Raw genomic sequence first — 19,841 nt, 5'->3', positions numbered from 1 at the left:
CATTCAACAAAAATTCAGTTAAACATGAAAAGGAAGAGAAAGAAAGACTTTTAGAATGTCCATCTATAATAAGAAATCTTTACCTGGACCTGCAATTATCACAGCATTTTTCAGTTCCCATAATTCCCAAGGAGGCTTTTTGTACTTGTTTGTCCTCAAAATGAGACAAGATGATTCTACCCAAGACAAAATTTTAAATTAAATAAAAGAACAGAAACGTATATGTTAAGTTCATTCCTGAAAATAATGAGGTAAAATCATCATTAATTGATTCACTTGGGACTTCATTATTTGACTTCAGTTTACTCAGACACAAAGAAGTTAGCCTTAAAAATTCAGCACACATGTAACAGCAACAAAATATTTTTTCAAAATACTGATAATTATTTAGCCAAATTGTTGTCTTAAAAGAGCATCATCCATAAATCCATACTATTGGCATAAAATATATAATACATACTGTCTCCTACATCTGCTAGAATGAAGATATTTTTCCATCTTTGCCATCATCTTTAATTTGTATAATCGAAACTTCTCATTACGTATCTCAGTAAGAAGGTGCCTGTCGATTAAAAACATCACAGGAATATGTAAAACTGTATTGGCAACTTTCTTACTTTTTTTTTACTTATTTTTTGCTGTTTATTTTTCATTATCTACAAAACCCACACCCCATCAAGATAAAAAAAACATTTCTAGCATCTCAGAAAGTTCTGTTGTATTCCTTCCTTTCCAGTCAATGCCCCCAACAAGAGGTAAACATTTTTCTGATTTTATAAAAATTGCTTTTGAAAAAAAATTCTTCCTGCGTCCAAGTATCAATTCTTTAGCTGCTTTGAAAAAGTATCAAAAACTCTAAGGTTTTTCATTTCAATTTACATGTCACACACTTTTTGGCTTCAAACAATGCTTCTACAATTTATTAATTTTTACCTTTTCCCAGTAAAAAGGTTATTCTTTATTTTAATTTATTTTGTATGAGAAACTAAAAGCATTGACGTAAGGAACACTGAAAGAAGCTCAAATTTGAACCTTTACCTCTATCAGCTCTTCAGGACTACTCGCCCTCCAAAACTGTCTCTTAGTATTATGGGTTATTATGGGACACCACTCAAGTATTAGAATTAAGTTCCTTTCTCAATCGATTATAACTGATTTGTTTGCCATATCAAATTTATTCAAAATTGTTAAATAACATTAAAGAGGTGTTTGTTTTTTAAAGTCAATGCAGCCATAATTCATCGTGACTCTGTTAATTTCTAGTCTTCTGTGAAGAAAGCCCATGAATATCAAATATCAGATGATGACAATCTCCCAAATAGCTTTGCGTATCTTTGCAAGAACAAATAAAGGTCCATGTAAACTAGGTTTCAGATATTTCAAAAGAAAACAACAATTTATTTATAATATATAAGGGACAGCTTAGTAAAATCCTCATCAAAATAGACTTCACTCACTAATAATTTGACTATTCAACCTTCTGACTGATTAAATACCTCTGCATAATTCTCAAGGAGTTCTGGAAAGTCTGAAGACACAAATGATCCGTTATTCAAAAACATTCTTGTCATCTGAAACGACCACCCACCATGCCCTTCCATGTAATTATCCCCAAAGTCTCTTCCAACTGTTGACTCTAGCTCCTAGGTTAACCATATACAGTTCCTCCTTATCCACAAGGGATACATTCCAAGACGTCCAGTGGATGTCTGAAGCCGCAGAATAGTACCAAATCCTGTATGTATTATGTTTTTTCCTATACGTATATACCTATGAAAAAGTTTAATTTATAAATTAGGCACAGTACTCTTGTGCTTTGGGGTCATTCTTAAGTAAAATAAGCGTTACTTGAACACAAGCACTGCGATACTGCAACAAGTGACTAACAGACAGGGAGTAAATACAATGTGAATGCACCGGACAAAGGGATGATTCTAAGGGAAGTCGAGGCCGACTGAGTGGGATGGCACAAAATTTCATTACAGTACTCAAAGCCACCACTGATTTAAAATTTATGAACTGTTTATTTCTGGAATTTTCTATTTAACATTTTGGACGTGGTTGTGAGTAACTAAAACATAGAAAGTGAAAATGCAGACAAGGAGGTCCACTGTAATCTCATTCTTTCTACCTCAAGGGATAAAAATCAGTTCTTTTTTGCTTTATTTTATTTGTTTAGTTCACCTCGTTCCCATCCTATAGAAGAAAAAAAAAAAAAACAAGAAAAGAAACGGCCACACTCTTCAGAACTGGGTCCTTCCTTCCTTGTATTTGGTTCAGATGACCTACATTTAACTAATCTCGTCAGTGTCAGGACAAATTTGAGAAAACAAAACTACAACTCTTAATGGCAAATAAATAAATATTTATTTTTCTTTTGGGACTACAAAAATAAGTCCAGTATTCCACAGAATAAAAACAATTTGAAAATTAAAAAAATTCTAAACCATTCATGGAAATCATTTGGATCCACTGAAAGATCTACTGGACCGAGATTATTCTGCAAATTATTCTCTGTTAAAAAAAGATTACAATAACTTTGGGGTTTGACTATTTAAGGTAACAGCAAATGCAGACATTGGGACTTTGCCTGTGGTATGAATTCTGCAATTAAAAACATAAATTTACATGAAGATTACATGATGACTGGACAAGTTTCTTCTCTCAGTGATAGAATTATGGCATAAGATAGACTCTAAAAATTTTGTAACTGACCTTCCCAGGTAAGAACCAGCAACTTCATTTATTCTCAGACTTTCTAGTTTTTTCTAGAAGAGGGTTGTCACCAGGATGATACAGATCCCTCCTGAATCCTTGCTCAATTCTTTTTTGTCCTGATTAATCCTATAGTTTTAGTTTCCTCAGGATTGATGCAAAGGGTAACCTGTCTATACCCAAAATTCAAGTATGGGTTTCTGGCACCACTATTTGATTTGAATCACTGTTATTTCCTGTTAAATCTTAATAAGATAACCATTTAAAATATCTTTTAAAACCCAGAGAAACAAGAATTGTATTTATTGATGAACCTTCAAATGCACAATATAAAACTGGATATTAATGTCCTCAGTACCTTTAACAAAATACAGAAATAAAATCAGAACTGGTAGGAATCAACTTATGTTTGATATATTCCATATTTAATAGTAACATGTACAGCTGTGTTCTATCCCAATTATTTAAATTAGATCATAAGAAGCTTGACAGATACAACTGTCTAAAGGAAAACAAGAATTGTTATGTACAAAAAAAGGATGGTTTTGTCATCTTCTATGTTAAGAAGGAAAAGCTACTGACTACTCAGAAGGAAAATCTTAAAATTTGCATCAAACATTTTTACCTAATTAATTCCTATTCTTCTTTCAGATTTGAACTATCACTTCCACAAGGAAGCCTTATCTGACCTTTTTAACTTGGGAAATACCACACACCATTATATATTCTTACTACTCAGTGCAATTTCCCTTCATTACACTTAACACAGTTATAATTTTAAATATGTTGCATGATTCCTTTTTTACAAAATTTTGATTGTTGACATTTTCAAACACAAAAGGAGAACAGTAAAATGAAGCCTATGTATCCATAGTTATGTGATTCTCTAAAGAATTACCATTCCCATTATACTGAATTCTATGGAAGCAGGTACTTTGTTTTTCTTTACTATTGTATCTCCCACACATAGCATAGTTCATGGAACACAGTGGACAATCAAAAACACATTGTTTAATGATGCATAAAAACAAAAACTGTAGTGGGAGGCACTCTCTTATCATTTTACTAAAATGAGCTAATATGTCCATTCAAGATCTCAATTTATTCAGCTACACAAAGGTGTACTCTGAAAATACTTCATCAGCTTGGTAGCCCCATTGGTTACCATGTATAGGTTTTTCTCCTGAGATTCTTTTTCCTACGGATGAAGGAACAAAGTATTGGTAAATACTGCCCTGAAATCTTTGCAAAATAATGTTTTCCTTTACAACAAAAAATCTCATAGAACTTAAGTGCCAACAAACTACTTGTTGAGTACTTAAGTAGAATGGTTCTCCTGCACTTAGATACTGAACACTTAATATTGACTTTCGGCAGTCTATCAGTACAGTGCAACACAATGATTCATACACAGTCAAGGAGAACTGGCATGGTCTCATGGAACTAACCAAGAAAACAAATAGTAACAAGAGTCAAATAGGGACTGAGAGAAACCCTCTGGAATAATCACCACTGTAGCATGGGAAGAAAGAATCAGTAACAAAATCAGTGGAGTTGAAGTAACTATGGCTGAAGACATCGCAACTTGACAGGATCTGAGGAGAGGAAAAGAACCTGTTCATTAATGCACAATGGTAGGAAAGTATTCCATAGGATCTCTGTGACAGGCCCAAGTATTGTCCTGATTTAGTTAATTCCTCACACTAACTAAGGCATGCTGAAATTAGCTCATCTCCAAGTGGCAACTCTTACCACAAATGTTCTTCTTACATGTCCTCTGGATTTGGGGAGGTTTTCTTTTTCTTTCTTTTTTTTTTTTTTTTACTTTAAATGCACTCACAAATTACTTGGGATACTGGAAATAGCCTCAAACACTTTCGAGGTTTATATGGAAAGAAAGTAAGAAATCTGCAAGAGTAAAAACAATAAATGTTTTTTTACCTATTTAAGTTAATGTCTGCAGGAGCCCAGAGGACGTGACAAGAACTTTGAAGTCCATCACGACCAGCTCTACCAATCTCCTGATAATATGATTCCATGTCCTTAGGAGCACCGTAATGAATGACTTGGCGAATGTCAGCTTTATTAATGCCCATTCCAAAAGCTATGGTAGCTATGACACACTGAGAATAAATCACAACACAGTTTGACAAACATATTTAGCAGAATGAAAACCTTACATTTATACCTTTTTGTAAGAATAATTTGTTCGTTAACTTAAGTCCCTGGCACAAAGTGGAATTTAATGTGATTTCAACCAATCATTTATAGATTATCTGCCTGATTTACAGATTAAGGGCTGGTGACTAGAAATGGGATTTCTGTTCACTCTCTATAAAAAATAGTAAATAAAGTGGTCTATCTGAACTCCTATGAATACAAGACACAAAAAGGCTCAAAATATTTATTGCGTTAAAGAAAACTTTTGCATTATAATGAAGTTTCAAGCGTCCTTACCTGATTGCAGAGTATTTTAACATTCTCTAATATTAACCTAAGATGGAAGCTTCTCATTAAAGATGGTGGGATGAAACATAATGCATTATCTCTGCATCTTTAAGAGGGTAAAATTGATAGAATGTCTCATATCTATGAATATACTGAGGTAAGTTTACACAATTGTGGGAAATTTTAGGGAAGAATTAGTGATAAGACATAGAAAATTTTTTTTTAGGTAATAACAATAAAAATACAAATAGATAAGAAAGAAAAATAGCCATAATATACTACATGGCTCAGAGATCATAAAAAGCATTTACAGAGTAATAATTATGTAAATCGTATACACTAATCTAGCCAAAATTATGACATAAACATATTAGGAGGAAAGGGGGTTAAAAATACATGGACAAGGTAAGAAAAAAGGGCAGTTAAGAATGTGAAAGAGAGCTAACCTTTCATCTTTCAGAGAGAAGAGTCAATAAATAATGCCTACGACTAATACACAAATAAACAAAACATTAAGTAGGAGCCATGTACATAAACTATGGCAAGATACAGTGGTAAAGTACCAAAAGAATCAGCTAAAAAGGTTGTGAATGGGAAACAGAAGTGGGAAAGACATGAGGCCTTGAAGTTTTTTACTGTAAGAACAGTAGACCTATCTGCATGCCATTTCATAAAGAAAGATTACATGCTAAGATGGACCAGGAATACGAAAGGAAGAGAAAAGAAGGAAAGAAGAAAAGAAAGGAGGGAGGAAAGGAGGAAAATGCTGAGTAAGTAAAAGAAAGTATGAGAAAGGTGAGAAAAAAGTAAATATAGGAATGAATATCATACTAAGTAAAAGCTCTGGCTGAATAAGACTCAGCAATTTTTTGATATATGTAAGAGTCAATAAGCAACACAATAATAATTCTAATTTTAATTATATGGTATTATTTTTAGGTGAGATCAACCTATTTTACAGACATGATTTTCAAACTATCCTTATAAACTCTCAGGTGTAAAGATATTTTATCAAATAATTTATTCACAACATCATTCCTAAAAAGAAAGGACTCAAGGCATCTTGAAAGGGGAAATGAAATACAAAAAGATACGAAACTAATAAAAGTGAGGATTAAAAGTAAAAATGAATGTTCAAGACTAAAAATGCCTATCTACATGCAAATGTGTTTGGATCTGGTTATAAAAATAAGAAAGAAAAGTATACTTTTTTCTAAAATTATAAAAGAAAATTTAAGATTCTAAACATCACTCAATGTAAGACATTAAGAGCTACAGCTGTCACCTCCACTTTTAGAGCCACACTAAGGTATATAACAACTGTAAAAACACACCAAAGTGAATATCTAGAATTCTATACATTATGCACTCAGTAGGTATTCAATTCTTGGTAGCAAGTAATCAATTGCAAGAACACCTGACTATTCTACATAGATGATGAAACACTTTCATCATCTTTACAAAGTGTTTGAGAACTTTCAATGCAAATATGAAGCTTTTGAATTCTTTATAATGGCAAAGTAGGAGTACATTGGGCCAGCTGTCAGATAAAACAGAATATCTGATATCAACGTACGGAGAAAAAAACAACATCCATTTTTAAATTTTCGTAATGTAGATAAAAATTTGTGACATCCTGCCACAGCAAGGGAGAATACCGCAACACATACATGCATATACTCTTCCAGAAATTAGGTGTAATTAATGATCACTGTGAAGTTTCCTAAGCCATATTTCAAAGCATTACTGTTTTAATGAAGCTGTGAATTGGCAGGAAAATCAGGCGCATCCAACAAAGTCTCCTGTCACAACGTAACATGAATAAAGTTTGTATTCTTTCATGTTCTGCGAGATGTTTTACTCTAAATGAATAATTACTAATACATTAAGATAGAAGAAACCATTGGTCAGTTAATGGCTTGAAGATTGATTATTAAGATTCAGTAGTACCAGTAGTAGCTAATAAATGTCATTTGACAATATTCAAGACACTGAAATAACAGAACAAAAATATAAACACTGAAGAATTTGGATAAAATTTCTATTCTAAACAGCTGTGAATGGTATTCCTATCTTTGGAAAGAAGGAAAAGAGAGACTAGATGCTTTCAGGTGGGTATGCATTACAGCATGACTATGTGTAGTGAACTTCATAGACAGTGAATATGAATCATACTTAAGCTTTTCAACAACACTGATAACAACTAGATATCACAAAAAGAGATGGATAGAGAAGAAATGGATGACCAGTGGGACAGAAAATGCGAGAGCTGAAGTTAAATTCCTAACTTCAGGAGAGGGCTCTTCCTCGGACTTATAGTTACAGTGTGGATTTCATGTTGACAGTGTCAAGTTGTTGACTTAAACCTACTCATGTGCCTTGAACTTAAATCCTCCCAAATAAATCCTCTATGACACCCACTGAGCCAGTCCAATCAGGTCAGGAATCTCAACTGTAGAATTTCACAATAGCTGCATCAATACCCTTTCCCTTCTTCAGTTTCTCTTCTTCAAATCAATCCAACTTATTGCTGCCAGTCTAATGTTTCTATAATCCTATTATCTTGTTTAAAAACACAGAGTAGTACATCAAGATGGTTTTCAAATGATTCTGCGGCACTCCAAGGATTATAAGACCCCAACAGGGAGTGTCTTCAAGGTCTAGAGACTCTTGTACCTCCTTTTCCCTCACATTAACTTCAGCCAGAGTTATTCTACTTTAATCCGTTTTACCTATTACAGAAAATTGTATCTAAACTAAAAATTCTAAGGCTAAAGTAGTTAGTGAAAACTAACAGGTATATGATACCAAGCCCAGACTGCTTCTTTGCAAGTTTTAAAGCCATCTATAACCTGGCCAACCGACCCATTCAACTGTTCTCTCAAGTCTCTAACGGTTCCACCCTGCCTCTTTGTCCATACTTTGTGCCATTCCTACCCCACGTTCTCTTTCCCTCCAACCATTCCATACCAGTCACATTTCCTGAACCCAGTATGTGTTCTCATATCAAAGTGTCTTTGCACCTGCTAGTCCTTCTTCCTGGAATTCTATAACCAATTCCTTTCCCCCTCATCACCTACTGGCCTGGCATACTTGAAAAATTTCTATTTACATGTTTGGACTCTAATTGAATTTTCCTGGATGGACCACCCCCATTACACAACTACCTTGACAGAGCTATTCCTCCCTCCTCTGTGCACCTAAGCACTAGGTACAGATTGCTATTTATACTAATCTGCAAGTTTGTTCTCCCACATTTATCAGAGGGACTGCTTTATGTTCAACACAAAGAAAGTATTCAATAAAGATCTGGTAAATAAACATTTGAGAAATATCCACTTCCACTATGAGCAACGGAGAGCAATGATGATTGATCCTCATACCTGAATTTCATCTCTTACAAACCTATGATGAATGTCTTTCCTTGTGCTAAAACTCATGCCCGCATGGTATGTTCCACAGGATAGATTCAGTTTCCTAAGTTCACCTGTAACTTGTTGTGTCATTTTTCTAGAAGGACAGTAGATGATTGTTGGACCTTCAAATTCCCAGTGGGAACTAAAGAAAAAGAAGAACAAAAGAGCAAACATATATACTTTATACATGCTTCACACCCGTTTGGTTTTATCTTATTTAATTCTTCCATTCTACCTTCTAAAGAAAAGATTAAAGGAAGAAAGCCTATCAAAAATAATGATATATTTAAGTGCATGAAAATTTAAAACATTATGGAGAATCAAATGTCCAAATGAATTGTGTGAAGTCCCCAAAACTCAGTTTTGACTGTTTCAGTTCAAATTAAAGCTAAAACCAGAAACAAATTTATTTGTTTTAGCTGAAACCTTGATAAAAACTTATAAACGACAGATACAAATACTCTGGGGAATGCAAGGCACCAGATTAACAATTAGTCTGGTGAGGGTTTACAAAGGAGTATGCATAAAACTTGTTACACTGTTCTTATTCTTGCTTATGATAATAAAGTTGAGTTTCTAAATGTTTACTAAAGCAAGAGCTTTCTTATAATATTGAAAGATTGCTTTTACAGTTCAAAGAAGTATTTACTAGTAATCTTGAGACTGAATGTTATAGAAAACATCTATTAGAATGTATTTTGTAGAAACTTGTGCTTCTTTATTAAAAGCGTAAACGATTTCCATAGAAGTATAAACAACTTAAATGTTCAATTTCCATAGAACATTTTACTTAATGCCTAAAAATACTCATTTACATAAGTGCATTCATTTATGCTGACAATATAAAAAAGACTATACTATTTTAGATTTAGGAAAAGTTAATCAATTTCAAGTGCATATAACTTTTGATCCAATTTCAATTTTAGGATTCTAATTTACAAAAATATTTGCTTATTGGCCAAAAGATAAATGTAAACAAATATTCACTGCAACATTATAATAGTAAAAAGTCATCTAAATGTTCATCATTATCTACACTCATACTATGAAATATTAAGCAAACATTTAAAAATTAAACATTAAAAAAATTATAAAACCTTTAAGGACTATGGCAAAAGCCACTGAAAACTTAAGCAGAGGAAACAAGGCAATAATTTCACTACAAGAGTCATACTGAATAATCTGTTCAAATCTATTTTTGACAGCAACCAAATGGGCTTCAATATCAAAAATTCACAGTGAACTACTTAATGGAGTGAAAAATGTAAGTTTTCTTTTAGTGTATAAAAATCTTATTTTAAGGCCAGCACAGTGGCTCACGCCTGTAATCCCAGCACTTTGGGATGCCAAGGCGGGCAGATTACCTGAGCTCAGAAGTTCGAGACCAGCCTGGCCAACATGGTGAAACCCCGTCTCTACTAAAAATACAAAAATTAGCAGGGCATGGTGGCATGCGCCTGTAATCCCAGCTACCCAGGAGGCTGAGGCAGGAGAATTGCTGGAACCCAGGAGGCAGAGGCTGCAACGAGCCAAGATCCCGCCACTGCATTACAGCCTGGGCGACAGAGCAAGACTCCATGTCAAAAAAAAAATCTTATTTTAAAAACATGTTTTCAAAGAAGAAAAAACTACTCACCAAAACCTAGATATTGTAATATCCTATATATTAAGGCTCTAATTTAAGAAAATGCAATATATGGAAAGATAGCAAAGATACTTTAAATGAAAAAAATTAGCATAAATAATGGATATAGTATGCAACTATTTCTGTATCAACTTAACAACAACAAAAAACTGCAACTATATATCTGCACAGTAGTAGAGTCAGAGAAAGGAAGTCTACATAACTAAATGCCAAAATACCAACAGTGATCACAACTGAGGTATGGAATTAGAAAACTGGAGTCCTTTTCAATTTATATGCAACAGTGTTGTTCAAATTGATATTGACTATATATCACCCTTTTTTTAAAAAGGTGGAAAATATGCAAAAATTTGAACTTATGTAACAGATAAATCAAAAGAGTAAAAATTCCTATTACAAAACGAGCCATTATTTTGCCAAGTGATTTGCTAAAGACTTTTATTTCCTCTTAATTTTCTGAGGGGAGAAAATTCTAATCTAATCTAACCACTAAATTATATGAGAGACTCATCTATCTCACTTAAATGTACTATGAATATATTATAATTAAGACTTTAACAAAATAGGGTTAGTTTAAGAAACACCTTAGCTCAATGGATAAAAATACGTGAATACTGATAAACAAATTAAAGGAATTTAGCAGAATTAAAGGAAGGGAAGAAGATGGAAATAACGGGCAATGCTCTGAAGCCTTAATTACCCTCTACCTCACTGCTCATGAAGAGGAAAGTTTCTGTTCACCTAAGATCTGTAGAAAGCGTTCTGACTCTCAATGGTTTCCTGCTATCCTAAGTCTTCTTGGAGGATTAAAAATGGGTACAAAAATCTTTCTTGATCTCCTTAAAAAAAAAAAAAAATCATATTAAATACCTAGATCTTCAATAGTGTTGAATGTTACACTGAGTCTGGTCTTTATTTCCTAGTAAGGAGTTCCAGAAAGGTATTCCAGACTTCAGGATGTGTTTGCAGACAATAATTTGTAAACTGCATAGAAAGCAACAAGGGGCACTGGGGAGAGGGGATATCTGTTGGGAAAATTATAATAGACTCGGCTAAAAAGTAACAAAGACCTCAATTAGCAGAGTCAACATGAAAAACAGAAAGAAACATTTGCATAGGATATTATAAGAGGACCAGGACATCAGAAAACCAGGAGAACAATATTACACACAAAAAAGGCAAACTGCTTTAAAAAGGAGAGTGTTATTATAAGGGAAAGTGCCATAGAGAGTGTTATTATAAGGGAAAGTGCCATAGAGACTGAACAGAATCGAAGATTAGGAGGAGATAATGATCTGACTGTGGAGACTCTAACCTAGGACAAACAGCCTTCTTCAAAAGAACTTTTCCTCTTTAGGATGAAAGAAAAGTGAAACACAGTGAGTACTCACTTCAGAGAGCACTAGAATGGCCAGAACACTCAGAATATATTCGATCCATTCTTGTTTTATTCTGAATATAGGACAAGAAAGCCAGGAGCAAATCCTACATTTCAATTATTCCTTAAGGTCCTCAAGAATAACTCCAGGATTTTCTTGGCCTAGCATCAATATTCCCTTTAGAGGAAAACACCAATGATGTTCTTTAAACTCTATTTGTCTATGCTTGTTTTGTGTTTGTATTGGTAGAAGCTTTTTTTTTTTTTTTTTTTTTGAAACGGGGCCTTGCTCTGTCATCCAGCCTGAAGTACAGTGGTGTGATCTCAGCTCACTGCAGCCCCAACATCCTGGGCTCAAATGATCCTCCCACCTCAGCCTCCCAAATAGCTGGGACTACAGGCATGCACCACCATGCCCAGCTAATTTTTGTATTTTTTGTAGAGACAGGGATTCACCATGTTGCCCAGGCTGGTCTCGAACTCCTGGCCTCAAGTGATTCTCCAACGTCTGCCTCCCAAAGTGCTGGGATTATGGGTGTGAGACACCACGATTGAACAAGAAGCATTTATTTTAATGTTTAAAATTATAAACTGGCCAGGCGCAGCGGCCAACACCTGTAATTCTAGCACTTTGGGAGGCCAACACAGGTGGATCACTTGAGGTCAGGAGTTCGAGATCAGCCTGGCCACCATGGTGAAACCCCGTCTCCACTAAAAAATACAAAAATTAGCCTGGCATGGTGGCGCACACCTGTAATTTCAGCTACTTGGGAGACTGAGGCAGGAGAATAGCTTGAACCCAGGAGGTGGAAGTTGTAGTGAGCTGGGATCGCGCGACTGCACTCCAGTCTGGGTGACAGGGCAAGACACTGTCTCAAATAGTAAAATAAAGGCTTATAAAAAGTAAAATAAAGGCTTTTGAAAACTTCTTAACATATATATTTAAAATGCCTTTAAACAAAATAAACAGAAAAAAGTACTAATGTCAGTTTCCTCAACAATAAAATGAAAATAATACGTAACTTACTGAGCAGTTATAGGGATTAAATTAAATCATTTTATATAGAAAGCGCCTACCATAGTCCTTGGAACACAATACAGGCTCCACTGTGTTTGTAAGATGACCTTTTCTAAGCTCTTTAAGACTGAAGTCATGTAATTAGTAAACTAGACAGAATTCAGATGAAAGAGTCATTTTATGTTTGCTTGTTTACTTATCAATCATTAAAAGTATATGTCCTAGCCAGGCATGGTGGTGCAAGACTGTAGTTCCAGCTACTTGGGAGACTGAGGCAGAAGGACTGCTTGAACCCAGGAGTTTGAGGCTGCAGTGGGTCGTGATCACACCACTGCACTCCAGCCTGGATGACAGAGAGACCCTGTCTCTATAAATAAATAAGTAAAATTTTTAAAAATAAAAATAAATAGTATATGCCCTGTTTAAGCAACAGAATGGGGTATTAAAACATTAGGAGAATTGGTTTCTGCTTTTAAAAATACACTATTCTCAATCACTGAATTGATTATATAACATCATGCTTGACTTGAACCAAAACTAGGTGGAATTTGAAACATGTTAAATATGCATTAGAAGGAAATCATAAATAACATAAAATACATAAGTTGTTAAAAAAAAAAAAAAAGGAAATCATTACCAAAATTCATCAACCATTAAATCCTTACCTTGTTTTGACAAGAAATGGCTGCAGATCCTGAAGGATATTCCCTGTTTTTCGCCTAACTTCTAAATACAGGTTTGGTCGATCAAAACCAGTACAGGTGATCTGAGGATTTCTCAGATTTAAGCAACGTACAATGTCTTCCCGGATTGAAGAACTTGCAGTAGCAGTAAGTGCAACAATTGGAACCTGAATGATGTAAAACTGATATTTTAAAAAGGAAAGAGCTCATTCATTCCCAACATGTCTATAGCTTTCTTACAAAGAGACTGGTAGGACAACAGTTTGTGGTACAATGTTAAAGACACAACTGTAAAATTTTTTTGCAAAGAAAAAATCTCCCTACTAACTTGTTTCTCAGCCTTCTGGATACAATATTTACTTTTTAAAAATCAGAAATCATTTAAATAAAACATTAAATCCATGAGGTTTCCAAATGCCATTTACTTTGTCTTATTAAATTAAGCCTACTTGTTAGCTATCTACTTCTCCATTTATTATTTTTTAACATTACATTTGAAATGGTGCTGATATAAGCAGGGGGGTATATTATGCCTTATATTTGATTAATGTATAATTACAAATGATAAACTCTCAATTCACTGAAAATCTAACTATATAAAGCAATGGTCTTTTTTTTTTTTTTTGGCCTCCTATTTTAAATATATAGGTTTATGGCTTCACAAATCTAGAAGCAAAGCTCCAATGACCCAGATAACCTCTCTTCAGTGGTACTGAGATAATCAATAACATACTATATATAGGAAATATGTATAAATGAAACGTATTATTGATTGCTAGCAAAGACTTCTTGACTGGATTGGCAGACAGAGCAGGAGACTCAGCAGTTATCAGGAAAAGCATGAATATGTCATCTTCCAGAAATTCTAAGGTACGGTAACAACATGCCTCCCCTAAAACTAGATCTCGTGTTTTTATTCCATTATAGGAAATTACACTTAACTATGGTATTATTTCATAATCAGAAAAAGTGGACTGTCTTACAGTTGTTTCTAAATTATCAGCTGTTCTATCACCAAGAATATAACTTTCTTAAAAATATTCTTTTTGGCTTGTGACAGATACAGGAAGCAATATTCTCATAAAATAGCTCTTCAGATGCACTGCATCTATTATACAAACCAACCATAGCAATTATCTTGTATATAAGTGGAAATGTATGTGCAATTTACCAATTTGCAAAGAAGCAATTCTAGAATATGACTCAAAATTAAAACAAGATCAATTTATTAAAAATTATAAACTACTTTTTCAATCACTATAACTTTACTGAATTAAAAATTATCTCCAAACTCATATTTTTAAAAATCAATTAAGTTTAAGAGTAGGTTTTTTCAAATTAAAAAAATTAAATCAAAACTAATGTGATGAGATAATTGGCATCATTTTTGCATTCTTTATCCTTAAATTTTGTGACACTATTTTAAAAGGCAACCCCAAAATTAATTTCATTGATTTGTGGCTTACAATCAGATTGTTCTCTGAATTTACAGTGCCTGCCTAGCAACTTAAAGATGAACAAGCTAATCTGTAAAGAGGTTGGTTTCTCTAATCAGCCCCTAACATGGGTGCATCTGTGTTAACACACAGGTTTTAACAAATATAAGGCTGAGAATAAGGGAGGTTTAAAAATTAGAGGTGCTTAGAACATGCACATTCTCACTCTCACAGTAAAGCACTTTCACCGGTTAAGTGTTTTGGTTAAATAATTTATATAAACGCACTAATAAAATACTTGTTTAACCACATATTAAAAACAGTGATTTTCAGGATACAGTCCGTAAGAAAACAGGGTTGGGTTTGTTTCTAAACAATATAATGTATAAGTGAGCAGGTAATATATTTATGAAAATGAGGAAGTAAGCATGAAACATGACATATATTTAAGAAGTTAACGGAAAAACCAGGCAAAAGAATGGCAGCACAGTGGAAAAAGTCTGTTTTGGAATCAGATTGCTTGAGCTGAAATCCTGTTTTTGCCACTTACTAGATGTGAGATTTTGAGCTCTTTATTTAACTCTCTAAGCTTCAGTTTCCTCATCTATAAAATGGCTATAATAACAGTGCCAATCTCATAAAGTTGTGAATATCTAGTGAGATAAAACATGTAAAGTGCTGAACATAATGCATGAAATAAAATATAGTAAGCACTCAAAAAGTTTCAACTATTATAAATATTGTTATTAAAATAAATAAAAAGAATTCTATATAACAACTTCAGAGACATGAGTACTACTCCCAGATTTGCAACTGACATTTGCAAGGGCTCAGTTTTTTCAGCAAAAAAAATGAGATGGAGACGGCTATATGATGTGTTAGACCCTTCCAACTTAAAAATTCCCATCTTGCTACCAGAAATTCCCTATTCCAGCAATCTGGTAACAGTGAAAATCACTATAAATTTACTCTTTTGCCTCAACATTCTAGAAAGATATAGTTAAGAATGTTGCTTCTACAATTAGAAAATAAAGTAACAGACTATATTAAAAATTAACAGTACTTCGTTACTACTAAACGAGCTATTACTTCGTTTTCATTGGATACATTTTCAGCATCGTGAGTTGTCACAGCCTCTGAGACCCTGATCTTAAGCCACAAGGGCTGAGTGTATTGTAAACTTATTCTCGCATGTTGCTGTCTGGGAATGGACCACACTACAGCTGGTAGTTCTGGGGGCGGTACTGCCGAAAGGCCTGAACACATGTATTTTGGCTGCAATTGAGGAACTTGGGATGCTGACTATTAATTTTGTATTCCAGCAACTGCCCCTTCTCCTATCCCAAAGCACCAATTACTGCCCTCTGCCTCAGCAGTACCAGTATAAGATGACATTCCAAAGACTGGAGGTGACTCAGCCTGAGTTAATTCACAAAATTGTGCCATGCTGGGGCTTGAGCTTGAGCTTGGGCTTAGGCTTGGGCTCAGCTTTTGACCCTCAGGCATCTCCTTTCCCTTCCTGCCTTCCTCTCCCTTCTCCTCTGCTGCAGCATGATTTTCTTAATCTTCAGACACTCACTATTTTCATGAACAGTTACCCTCCGGCCCCACAACCAAAGACAACTCATGGCCTCCTTTGGCCCTTGTGTAACACTGCAAACCTGTGGCTTTGCAAAATGTACCCAGGTCACAAGGGGATTTTTTTTTTTTAGCAATGATATCCCTTTCTGGGTCACTTTTTAAGCTTATAACCAGACTTATAATCTTAAATGTATTTTTCCTTTGTTTAAGCTGCTGCTTCCTCTGTTTCACTGGATTGTGCTAGTTATCAGTGTCTCTTGGGTTCAAAGTAATAAAGAATTCCAAAACTGGAAAAATAAATAAATAAATAAAAATTAATGATAAACTTCCACTTCAGCAATGAATAGAACCTTTTCTCTTATAAGTATGCGGTATTTTATGACATTTAAAATATATAAACTAGAGTGAAGCTTAAAAACAACACACAGGCAGGCTGAGAAAGGTGACAATACATCCTCATTTGCCGGGACATTCCCAGTTTATGCCTGCAGTGACAGCATAATTATTAATAGCTTGAACTCTTTAATTTTCAGAAGCAAACTGCTTTGGGTAATAAATTATACTGTCATTTAGTTCTTAACTCACAAAATGTATCTTTAAGTTGACAGGTCTTAATTTCTTTTTTAACAGGCAGCAAGTTTTGCTAAATCAAACAACCAAATATAAATTAATCTTAGACATATACTTCAACGGTGTGGTGCCCACAGATTGAGAAAAGTATAAGTATCCCACCTGCTTCTAAATTCAGGTCATGTTGCTAATTCTAACTTTGTACTCCATAACATCACACATACTTCATTCATTCATGCACTCATTCTAAATAGTTATTGAGTACCTACTATGTGCTGATCTTTGTAATAGATACTGGGGAGAAAGTAATAGAAAAACCCACATGTCTTATGGATTTCACAGTTCCTCTTACTTGAAATGTAAAGAACTTTAAGACTGATGCAAAGCTTTCTGCCTGGCTGTTCTTTCTCAACACTCACTTTGTCTGATTCCTTCCAAATAGGAATCTTTGTGCCAAACAGCTTAGTGATTTCTGCTGTTTTTGAAATTACTGAAATAATATAGTGTGAAACATTCCAGGTTTATAGCAGTTGTCCTAGTATAACTGGAATCAGAAGGAGAAGAAAAGCACCAAGAACAGTGAGAAAAATGATACTACTATAACCACCAGGTGGCATGTCTCACCACTTAGCTAATAAAGAGGGTTCTTGAAAACACCAGGGGAAAAACGTTTTCTCAGCCACTGCTCGGCCAACACCCTCCCCGCACTGGAGGCCCAACAGAAGGAATGTGCTTTATTAATCCGCCCAAGAAACGAAAATGATCCAATGACGTCCATGGCCAGACATAATAAAAGATTTAATTCAAGCTTAACAATGTTTAAGAACTGTATAAAATATTTAAAACTCCTTTAACACAATCCTTCTAGAATCAAAGGCCTAGGAAAGGATTACAGAAAGTAATCTTCCTAGTTTCCAAAAGCTTATTTTAAACCATTCTAAATTAATGGAAATCGGTCCTCCAGGTGCACTGTGCCTAGTGACTTTCACCACAGAAATCCCTTCTAAACATGTACTACTAACACTGTTCATCTTTTTATATTATTTGTACCACTTCATAATACCATATTTCATTTGGTGCTATTACTTCTACTGTTATAGGTATGAATCTAAACTCCTTTACTGAACTATGAGCTACCTGAGGGCAGAAATTATGTTTTATGCCTCTTTCAAATCATTTGCTTTAGAAACTAGCAGGATGTTGTATGGTGTAGCTATTTATGGCCCAACTCTATACTGCCCACTACCTGTTTTGGAAAGTCACTTTACTGATTCTCAGCTTTCTCATCATAATTCATTCACTCATTCACCCCATTATAAATTGAGCACCTCCTATAAGCCAGGTATTGTTCCAGATTTTATAAACCAAACAATCAAAAACTCCTCCCTACAAAGAATATTCTAGTGAAGAAGAACTCACAGAAAATTAACAAAATATAACACAGTAAGTCAGACAGTGATAGTGCTATTTTTAAAACAGCAAAGATTTACGAAGAATGCTGAATGATGGGGGAGGGGGAACTAATCTGATATTTCAAATATGGTGGCCCAGGAGGCCTAAATCCAAGAGATCTGAGAGAAGTAGGGGAGAACATCCTATAGACAATGTGGGGGAAATGTATTCAGGGAGAGGAAGCAGCAGGCGCAAAGCCCAGGCACTGAAGCATGCCTGGAATGTCCAAAGAAAAACAAGGAGGGCGGTGTGGCTGCATCCGGTGAATGAGGAGACCAGTAGAGAATGAGATCAGAGGGAAAATGGAAGGCCAGATCACATGAGGATCGGTAACTCATCATAAGGACTTTTGCTTTTATTTAGGATGAAATGGCATGCTACTAGATGGTTCTGAGCCAAAGACATGATCTATCAGACTTCATTTTTAAAGTATCACTCTGGACGCTGTGTTGAAACAGAATGAGGGATGGGAAGAGTGAAAGCAGGAGGCCCTAAGGAGATGGTGGCCTGTACCTGGGGAATGGCAGGGATCAAGAGAGAAGTGATTTAATTCTGCATATATTCTGAAGACCTCACGAGATTTCCTTACTGTTTAAATAAACAGTGGAGTGTAAGAAAAAGAGAAAAGATTGAGGAAAATTCCAAAATTTTGGCCAATGGAGCTGCTGTTAAACAAGATGGAGGAGAGTGAGGAAAGAGCAGATCTGGAGTGCTATGCAGAAGTCAGTTAGGAAGAGGTTCAGATTGAGATACCTGTTGGTCATCTCACCAGAGGCATGTTGAGTAGTTATATAGATGTGTGCCTGTGTGTACACACATATATATGTACATATATTCTATTAAATGGCTAAAATGAACTAATAGTGACAACACCAAATGCTGGCAAAGAGGCAAAAACAACTGAATCACTCATATACTGCTGATATCAGTCTATGATGGAGATAAAAATTTGGGAGTCCTCAGTATAGACTTGATATTTAAAGCTGTAGGCTGGACGTGGTGGCTCACATCTGTAATCTCAGCATTTTGGAAAGCCAAGGCAGGTGGATCACCTGAGATCAGGAGTTCGAGACCAGCCTGGCCAATATGGTGAAACCCCATCTCTACCAAAAATACAAAAATTAGCTAGGCATGGTGGCATGTGCCTATAATCCTAACTACTGGGGAGGCTGAGCAGAAGAATCACTTGAACCCGGGAGGCACAAGTTGCAGTGAGGTGAGTTCACGCCATTGCACTCCAGCCTGGGCAACAAGAGTGAAACTCCATCTCAAAAATAAAAAAAATAAAATAACATAAAACTATATGTTGGGTGAAATGACCAAGAAAATGAGTGCAAAGGTAGGTCCAAAGACTAAGGTTTCTGGAAGGCCAACATTAAAAGGGCAGGGAGATGAGAAGAAACAGGAGGCTGAGAATAAAGAGACAGTAAGGAAAGAAGAAATCCAGGAGTGTGTGCTGTCCTATGTGACTACTAAAGAATTATTTCAAGAAAAAGTAT

The 19,841-nt window shown here is 35.0% G+C and overlaps 1 protein-coding gene across 4 annotated transcripts in view; it reads right to left on the bottom strand.

Annotated features, from left to right (window-relative positions):
• WRN (WRN RecQ like helicase) overlaps positions 1-19,841 on the bottom strand; it is a 140,591-nt gene that overhangs the window by 49,009 nt on the left and 71,741 nt on the right. For all 4 annotated transcript variants that reach the window (XR_008667714.2, XM_031013995.3, XM_055348365.2 and 1 more), the window contains 5 exons: positions 13,286-13,470; positions 8,547-8,721; positions 4,657-4,838; positions 461-562; positions 84-176 (listed from right to left, as the gene is read on the bottom strand). Coding sequence is in view for 3 of the 4 variants with exons in the window: in XM_031013995.3 (XP_030869855.3) it covers positions 84-176; positions 461-562; positions 4,657-4,838; positions 8,547-8,721; positions 13,286-13,470 (737 nt within the window). In the remaining variant the exon portion in view is untranslated. The remainder of the gene's footprint in view (positions 1-83; positions 177-460; positions 563-4,656; positions 4,839-8,546; positions 8,722-13,285; positions 13,471-19,841) is intronic.

This window comes from Gorilla gorilla, chromosome 7, assembly GCF_029281585.2.
Source record: "Gorilla gorilla gorilla isolate KB3781 chromosome 7, NHGRI_mGorGor1-v2.1_pri, whole genome shotgun sequence".
NCBI classification, from domain to species: domain Eukaryota; kingdom Metazoa; phylum Chordata; class Mammalia; order Primates; family Hominidae; genus Gorilla; species Gorilla gorilla.
Note: the sequence above shows the minus strand (reverse complement) of the source record. Positions and strands in the feature narration are given on the sequence as shown.